Source organism: Cryptomeria japonica, chromosome 10 (genome assembly GCF_030272615.1).
Source record: "Cryptomeria japonica chromosome 10, Sugi_1.0, whole genome shotgun sequence".
Lineage (NCBI taxonomy): Eukaryota > Viridiplantae > Streptophyta > Pinopsida > Cupressales > Cupressaceae > Cryptomeria > Cryptomeria japonica.
In genome coordinates, this window is record NC_081414.1 from 902004332 (window position 1) to 902013975 (window position 9644).

Genomic DNA, 9644 nt, shown 5'->3' on the forward strand with positions numbered 1-9644 from the left:
ATCTAATATAAAAACATACCACTTATTGAAAAAATAATCAAATCCAATATAAAAACGACAAAAAAACAAATTAAAATTCACCATTACAAGATAGAAGTAATAGAAGTTTAGACAGTTTTGAATATGGATAAAGATACCCAAACGAAAAAGTACAATGTCTAAACAATCTATCATAAGAGACAATTCTTTTCCAAGGGGAGATCTGAGTTTGATACTAAAGAAGCTTTTCACTTTCTCCATAAAAAACAAATTTGACCTTTACCTTATTAATAAGACTATATTAAAAATTATAGAAGAAACTCACATAAATAGCCATTCCATGGATCATTAGCAAAGGGAGGAGAGAAAATTATTACTAAGGTGAGAAAGAATAAGTGAGAAAACTATTCTGTCTCACCTTAGTACTAAGGTGAAAATAACAGTTATTTGTGAGCGCTCTCGTACATTTCGAAGAATCATTTTGAAAATGGTTTGTGGGGAACGAATACATTTGTTGATTCGAATTCAAAATTTGAAAGGAAGAGAGAAAAATCAAAACCACACCGTTGGGACTGGCACTGTTACCGAAACAGATTCCTATTTCAAAAACAAATGAAATGCGTGGAAAAAAAAAAGAATTAAATAAAAGACGAGGGAGTGAGAGCAGGCATCTATTCAAAATCCCCGAATTCAAAAATCTCATCTCCCCAAGCAGTAAAATTCAAACTAAAAGACAACCCCACAGACGAACAAGTCCCTCTTTAAATTCCCTCTTCCTCTTCTTTTCCTCTGGTATCAGAAATCCACAGAGCACTTTTCTTCAACTCCTCACAACCCAACTCGGAAAAAGAAGTTAAAGATGGTTGTTCAGACCGTCAGAGTACACAGGGGAGGAAAAGTTCCAGGCAGTCCAGCCCCTAATGGCTCTGCCAGATCCAGTTCTCACTTGGGCTGTGCTCAAAATGGAGATACTCAGGAAGAAAAGGAGAGGACCAGATTGGATGGCTACATGGGTATGAAGGACAATCACAAGGTTAAACCCCTTTCCAGTTTGGATTCCAACAAGTTGGTCAAGAGGAGCTCTATTCCTACCAAGCATTCTTCGTTGAAGGTCAGCTCATGCCTTGAATTTTTTATTTCTTATTAATGGGTTATTCAAGAAGTTGTCCATTTCGGTTGCTTCGCGTCTGAAGGGATTTTTCAGCTTCCATTGGTTTTCTTGTGAAAATGGGATTATCTATGATTTCCTTAGTTTTCCGTGCAAGATTTGGGCTGTTTTCAGTCCTGAGGATCTGTTGAGCTTCTATTGGTTGTCTGTACAATAGTGGTTTTATCTGTGATTTTAGCCGTCTGATTTCTCCGTGAAGGATTTGGCTTGTTTTGGGTTTGAAGGAATCTTTGAGCTTCCAGAAAATGGATTCACCTGCTGTTTATTTCCTGAATTCTATTTCTCCATCTCATGGATCTATTCTATTGTGTTTCCTAATTCAATGACAAATTCTTTTCTTCAGTGCCAAGCCCTTTTTCTGATTATTTGGGCCGTTGGGGTTCCAATAGCTTGTGTGCTTTGTGTTAATGAATGGAAAACGCAGGAATATGTTCGCTTTGCTTCCATTCATATTTTTGTGGTAATACCTGCACATCCTTTTATCTGGCAGTCTTATTTCTTGCTTAGTTAGGAGATTTTGCAGAGAAGATGAGGTGAATCTGTACTTATTTACTGGTTTTATATATGCTAGTAAATTGCCTCTATGTCTATGTCTATGTCTATGATTGTGACGTAGTTTGATGATGAATGTGCATCTCTATCCATGGAACTAAACTGCGATAGATGGGCCTAAATCTGGCCATATATGGGCGGAATGGGTCTGTATCCGAGCCAGGTTATAGCATTTGTTGCAAATGTATAGGATAACTTCTTTCCAACTTTACAATTCTTCGTGCAATTAACTGTATTCACCAGATCAACTGCCTCTGGCAGTCAGTGCATATCCTCTGCTGCATAAAATCTTGTGTTGGTCCATCTCAGGTGGCCTAATAAGCAGTCAGTGCTTAGCCCCCGTTGGAGAAATCCTCTGCTGCATTACTTGAACTCAGGTGTCCTAAAAAGCTTGTGTACATTGCCTGAGTAGCTCAAATTTGAAATTATTGCAGTCTAGTTCCCTGGCTAGTGATTGCTTTTATTAATCTGGATTTAACCCCAAATTTAGATACCATGGTTAACTTTGTTTATGTTTAGCTCCTGGTTTTATGAATGTACGGTCTCTCGCTTGAAGTTGAAGATCGCATGTATGGTTATTTCAGGTTGTTTTGGGCATAACTGCACGGGAAAAGTCTAATTCGTCTTCACTGAAAGCAAATAAAGAGAACATAGAGGACGACCCGTCAAGGTTTTCTTTGGCTCATAAGGAAATCAAGCGAAGTTGCACACAAGCTTACGAGGACTCAGAAGGTATTCCCACTTAGGGATTTATTTAAACAGTTCCAACAGCTTGAACTTGAATAATTAGTTTGGTTACATGGTAATTTTCATTGCTGTGAGGCTTGTGATCAGGGTCTACGTTTGTTTTCTGCCTTTCCTACTTCGTGTTTTTGTAGTCATTTGAAATTGTCGGATTGTTCATGCCTATGCTCTGTTTCCTATCTGGTTCATATTCAATGTGAGCTAGCAATTGTCATGCTTTCTTTCATCAAAATGACTTAAGTGTGCTACTTCTGCGTGGTCTGCAAGGTGTTCTGTTTTTGTAAACATGTTAAACAACCAAACCAGTTTTATGAGCTTCTGGAGTCATTTTCGAAAGGAAATAGTTTTTTGGGCTTGTAGGCTATCCTCATCAAGAAAATAGTTGCGTAGAAAGTTAAAAGATTTGAATTACATTTTGTGAAGTATTTCAGCATTGTGCACTTTCAGAGGTAGGCCAAGTCCAATGACCATATAGGGTTTGAACTTTGGAAGCAGAGCTCCCATACCTTATATCATCCAGTGTAGAAATTTTGGTGCACTGCATAATTTCTTTGTCCAATACTAATCATGTTCTTTAAGTCTGATCATTCTATTTGCATGCATATTACTAATGCTCTTGTATGGTTACTGAAATTTGAGTCTTGCCTTTTTCTGTAGGATCCAATAATGACTCTAGTCTGAATTCAAAAAGGAGGAAGAAAACCATCCAGCATTGTGCATCTCAAACTGCAGGTGCAAAAATGAAATGCCTAGAGGAAGATGAGTTACCTCTGTTTCCAGAAAGAGTCAATCAGAATGATATTGCTTCTGATACATTAAATGTATGCAAAACTCTTCATGCATTCACTTCAACATCTTGGTCTAAATCAGTAAACTTTTCCTGTACAACTGCTACATCATCAGTTGCTCCTCTTCCAACAGAGCAAACAACCTCTAACTGTGTTCCAAGTGAGGTGAATGCTCTGCCATTATTCCAGTCTTCTGATTCGTCAAAACCCACAGGAGGGGTAATTTCTGGACATGATAACGATGGTTTGTCCCTTTTGGGAGCTGCTGCTTTCCTTAGTTTAGGATTGGATGAAACTTGCCTCCAGTCTGCTAAGAGATCAATCTGTACAGATAGTCGGATGGACAATTCAAAAGGTGATACCAGATGTCAGGAATCAGACATTGGTATCAAGATGCCTTGTGCAGCTACAGATGATGCCACAACTCATGGAGCTATCAAACAAACTTTTCCTGTTCTAGGAGCTGATCTCACCCTTGGGCTTCCCATGGTTGTTGCAGAATCACGGAGAAATCAAAGCATTAAAGATAGTGATGATGATCCTTTACTATTGGATGAAATGGACAACATAGTAGAAACTTCTCAAGATATGCAAGTAGACAATGATTGTGCACATCTGGATAGAACTGTCAACTTTGGAAAACAAGATGCCCCTGAGCCTCCCAATAGAAGTGATGCATCCGCATGTTCTTTGAATGCAGATCCCCAGACTATAGATGATCGCTTGGCCCATAAAGACACAGTGGATCAGAATCGTGCTGGCCATGGTGGCACAAGGAGGGACTACATGCATTTTTCTGATCTTTCTGTTCCCTTGCGAGGCACACTTCTTTTACCAAGAGGACAGAAACGTGCAAGAAGGTTCCCTGTCCCATTCAGAAGACTTAAAAATGAAGTCCTACAGCAGAAAAGGGATGTAGGCAAGAAAGAGCCACTATCTAAGTTTTCCAGAGTGACTGCCCCTAGTGGCTTGCTTGCAGATCTGAATCCAGGGATTATCAACCGTGTGAGAAACAGTAAACAAGTACATGCTATCATTGAGGCTGTTGTGGGGCCAGATGCATTGACTGTTTGCCAGGATAAACAGAAAAACTACATACGGGAACCTAAAGTAAATCCAGAAAGAAAAACATTAGGTGCAAGTCATCCAACATTCATGGTCGATAATGATCATTCAGAGGTAGTTGATATGCATAATGGTAGCAATGATACATTAGATAGGCGCCAGCAACTTGCTGGTGTTGAAGCTCTCAAGTGGAAATTAGACAAAAGAATGATTGCATCTATGGATGCTTGTGCTTCTCTTCATTTGCACAGTGAAGATAGGCCTACTGATGCAAGCGTTTTAGATGAAACTTTTGAGTGCCTGGATGCTAGCGTAGACTTGATCCCACCACATTGCAATGGGGATCAGTTTTACTTGAAGCAAGTTGTTGGAGAACATGATAATATGAAGGGAACTCTCAATTGCCATTGCCATTATTGCCATCCCGGTGAGATTTCAGGCACTGATTCAACTTGTTCTGCATCACTTTCACGAAAAGGTTAGTTCATAGATCGCTGGCACCTCTACAGTTTAGATTTTGTTCAAGTCCTAAAACCTTGATGTTGTTTAAAAATTCTCAGTTCTGACTTGAAGTGTTTCTTGCATCACATTCAGCTGCTACTATGGCTTCCCATTGGTTAGAGCTTTATTATCAGGATGTCAAAGGCCGTTTAGCTGGTAAGACTGTCTCATACCTCTGTTAAGAAAGTTTCTCTTTTCTGATTTTGTTTATAATTAGTGTCTAGTTCATAATGATTCAGATGGCAGTACCCGTGCTTATATTACTGTTCTGACCCATATTCTTAAATATCCTATATGCTTCTTAAGGAGTCAAAGGAAGCCTGTGCAGAGATGGGAAAAATCAATAGAATTTGGTGCCTATCATTTGACAACACTTTATATTGTACATTCAGTGTACCAATAACTGTTACATTAGAAAACCTGTTATCCATCATTTGGATAATCTTCAACCTGGATTGAAAAACTTTACTCAGTTTTTTCTGAATAACTTGTTTTAAATTCTAAAATGGACTGTGTCAGATTGAACTATCTAAACTATGATATTTTCTTCTTCTTCACAGCTAATGAAGGGCTCACATTATGGATATTAACATATCCTTGTGTCTTTATGCAGCATTAAAACGGAGTAGGAGGAGAGTTAGGACTCTGATTAAAGAAGTGTTCAGTTATGCTGCTTTATACCCAACATCATCTTCTCATGATACTAATGAGCCGTTGGGCAAAGTCAACAAGACTGACAAACGTGCAGAACATGAGCATATGGAAAAGTGGAGATCTCTTTTCATCCATATGGACCGACGCCTGACTGTTGAGGGTACCCAGCTTGTAAGTAATGGATACTGTGGTGTTATCCTAATTTTAAAGTTAATTCGCATCTAGTGACTTTATTGTACCTTCTTGGGCATACCCTTTTTTAATATGCCTTCCAATATGTAATTGTGGTCTGTCAAGATTTGGTTATACTAGAAAGATGGGAATCTGTAAATGTCATACCTCTGGGGTTAGAAGGTCACATAGAAAAGAAAACATGGAGTTCCAGTTTGCTCAGCTTTTCTCCCTGAATGCACTTCTATGAGAACGTGTAAAACTGATTGAAAAAGAAATCCCAGACAGACCTTGCTAATTGAGGAGTAACAGAAGGAATAATTTCTTATCTGGGTAGTATCCTAACAGTGTTTTAAAACCAAATAGGTGTTTTGCTCAACAAGAAATGGTGTGAACTAGATTAAGGGTGGGTATATATATACTTATATATTGTGTTTGCAGATAATTTCATAACCATATTTACAATTAAATCTTTGTCTGCAGGAGACTAGTTTGCAGCAGATTAAGGGCATGCAAGCACATTGCAAATGGGGATTACAAGAGGTTCAAGGCAATCAACGAGATGATCACCAACTGCAGCAACCCGAAGGATTGGAAGACAAGTTGGGGTATTGGAAACTGAACTTTACCCAATAAAATTCTCATAACTTGGAGTAATGTATGCAATAATATTGTCATTGTTCTAAGTGGGTGGAATTGATTTTCAGGCCTAATCTTGCATCCGCGAAAACAATTGAGAGACAATATGCTGTGGGAGCAGCAGCAGCTTCAATTTATTCAACAACTAATTTTGTTTTAACTGCGGAAGATGTTCCATGTTTCTAACCACAATTTGGCTCCTGGCAATTCTTTTATTGTGTTGAGAAGTGTTTCTTCCTGTGATTGGGAAATTCCCAGATTAGTTTCCTGACAGGGCATCTTTGGATGAAAATAATGTAATATCTTATTGTGCTAACTTGAATTTCTATTAATTTTCCTTCCAATTGGTGTCAGTCTAGTTCGTTAGCATTGGAGTAAAGCCAGTCCAATGGCCTCCAAAATGCTACAACTAAAGTAAGGTGTGCAGTGAAGAAAACCAAGGAAATAAAGTCAAGCTAATTCAAAATGGAAGTTTAACTTAAAATACAAGATTGTTCTTGTTTACATTCATGACATCAAGTTAATTAAAAGGGTTTTTTAAAATAAAAATTAATTCAAAATATTTTTATAATAGATGTATTTAAGATATTTATCTTAATTTAGTTTTATGTTTTTGTAAGACTTTAATCGAGAATATTTATGTAGTGTATTATTTGATTTGATTTTTGTTTTTGTTTAATTTATAAAAATGACGAAAATTTTATATCTATGCAATTTTTGATGTTGGAGGTCTATTTTGATTGGTGTCATAAATACAATAATTAGCACAAAGTGGTACAATTGTTCATAAAGTTGTTTGGTGACACCAAATATCTCAAACCCTTTACAATTGATCCTTGGATTTGCATTCTTGACCCCTATATCTATTTTCACCATCTTTTATCAAATCTATGAATGCAAACATAACTTGGGTCACTTTTGCAATTATGGCCTTGATCCTTTCATTGTTTAAATTTGAAAATGCAAATCTATTTATCATCACTCACTTTTGTAACCATTTAGTTGACTTAGTACACAATAGTGTTGATTTGTGTGCTTGGTGTATTTAAGGACTTTTATTCACTCATTTAAAAATCATCCAAGACAACTTTGGACTTGTTGAGCATTTCTATTTGGATAGAAAAGAATCTAATTAGTCTTCACATCAAAGATAACTTCATCCTAGGTCAATTACATGATTGCTAGTTGTCCTTGATTTTTCATAGAGTTAAGGCTAGTCCCTCCAAGGGTATGATTTGTGAGGACATAAATTATTTTAGGTGGACCTTTAAGTTGCAAGTTATTAATTCAACCTTGATAAATAATAAAACACAACAAAATGAAGGAAAATACAATAGGAATACATGTAGCAAAATAATAATTCTTATTAGAATAAAAATACTAATCTTGCTTATTTTAGGAAACATAAGTTTACACATTGTTTAATTCCTAACTCTTGATTGGGGCAAAATGCTTCATATTTACAACCAAAAGGCATTAGAAAAGAATCCCTCTTCTAATCCAACTCTTTTTAGAGCTATAATAGCTAGCCCATCAACATTTATTTCCCTTTCTCCAAAAAAAGTAGCTCCCCCTAGTTTCACATCTATGTTAACAATACAATAGGTTATGGTTTTGAACTTTTGAACCTCTTAGTTCAGTCTCATATGGTGGAGTTCTTTTGTTGCACTTAAGCAAGTCACAAGTTTTATGACCTAAGTATTCTACAAATCTAATGGGCCTTTCCAATTAGCAAAATAAATTTAATATGCCTTCTTTTAGCTACCAATTTGATATCCAACACTCTTTTAATTTGTTCTCTTTTCTTCTTTGGCAAGTGTTTGTTCCATTTTTTTAATCTTCCTTATTAGATTGATATCATTCATCCCAACATGTGGCAAACAATATAAATCCACATTAAAGATAAGATAAAATCTAGATCCTTAGGAAGGTTGATCATGTAAGCATTGTCATTTATCTTTAGAAGGACCAACTTTCATGTTCTTTAACATGTTGTAAGTACTTTGAGGATACCTCTCCTTGTAGATGTATGATTAATTCTCCTTAGAAGACCATTTTCTCCAATCCAAACCAATTTTTTTATATTGTTAATTCATTTCTTACTATTTGTGCTAAACTTGTTGATGTATCTTTTGAATGCTATGTTGAACATACCTTAGGATTGAGAGGAGGGGAGGAAGGGCAAATTAGTTCAAACCTAATGCTTAACCTTTATTACTTAATCCACAAACCCTTTAACCTTATGTGATGGTGGAAAATTAGGGTTAGGGTTAAATTAAAATAATAAATTCACTAAATGACCTAATTCACCATTACATTGAGGAGAGGAATCTAATAGATCTAGCTTTGAAAGTCTAAGATTTTGATTAGATTCCAGGCTCCTTGGATGGGGCTCTATCCTCCTTAAATTGAATTGAATTGGATTGTAGAAGATTAGGGCAAAAGAAGTGATTATTGAAGTGATCGAGCAAAAACAATGAGCTATAGTTGTCGTATGGAGACACCAACCTAGATCTGGGCAAAATAAGATGTTACGGATTTGTTCCCAGAAGATCAGATTGATTTTTCGGGACTAGGTAGCATTAATTTGCCATCGTCCTCCAAATTTTCCATTGTCGAAAGTTTAACTTGTTCGTCTTTGTGAATTATGTTGATTCTCTCGAACGTAGCTTTGTACTTGTTTCTTGCACATAGAAAGAAGGGGGAAATTGTTGGGAATAGGGGTTTGCCTAAGTCAAACTCCAATCTAGGAATTAACCTTGAATGAAATAATACAAAAACTGAAATAAATGGTAGATAGAATTAACTTAGATATGCAATTGTTGATGATGGTGGTTTTCTCTTTGAATGTAATCACAAATGTTGTATGAAATGGCATGACACACTCAAAACCCTAATCACACGCACATGCTTGCATAAGATTGATATAATTTTGCTCCACGATGGTTGAATGATGAATATGTAGCCTTGAAGATCTTGGAAAATGCTTGATTATGAATGCTTCATGGAGTAAGAGTGTTAGAATATGTCAACTTATGATGCTTAGATGAAATTAGGTTGATAAAATGTCTTTATATAGGAGGTTTTGGGTAAATTACCGATTAGGATGGCCTCCAACGATCATGTGGAGCCACAAGGATCAAACCTTTCTAATGAGATAAAACCTCGACCCCATTTCAAATTGGAGCCTGATTAAGTGGGACCATGGCATTTTGGGGTGGCATGGTCCAGACCAGGGCATTTCACGCCCTAGTTCCACCACAATCTGGACTAGAACTGATGCAACCATAACCGATAAAACCCTCAAAGAGAATCAACCGACTTATGCAACAAGAGCAACACAATGAAAACAATAAGAAAACACAAGAAGATTACATAAACAA

The 9644-nt window shown here is 36.6% G+C and overlaps 1 protein-coding gene across 2 annotated transcripts; it reads left to right on the forward strand.

The window, feature by feature from the left end:
* Positions 1 to 514: 514 nt before the first annotated feature.
* LOC131032025 (uncharacterized) lies at positions 515 to 6810 on the forward strand. Of its 2 annotated transcripts, XM_057962927.2 has the most exons (7): positions 515 to 1090; positions 2284 to 2431; positions 3101 to 4774; positions 4891 to 4953; positions 5411 to 5622; positions 6106 to 6230; positions 6330 to 6810. In XM_057962927.2, exons 1-7 carry the CDS (start codon positions 839 to 841, stop codon positions 6445 to 6447), a joined length of 2592 nt encoding a protein of 863 aa, XP_057818910.2. In that variant the 5' UTR covers positions 515 to 838; the 3' UTR covers positions 6448 to 6810. The 2 variants fall into 2 exon arrangements, with proteins under 2 accessions (XP_057818910.2, XP_057818911.2); XM_057962928.2 differs by lacking the exon at positions 2284 to 2431 and having other exon boundaries at positions 986 to 1090.
* The last annotated feature ends 2834 nt before the right edge of the window (positions 6811 to 9644 follow it).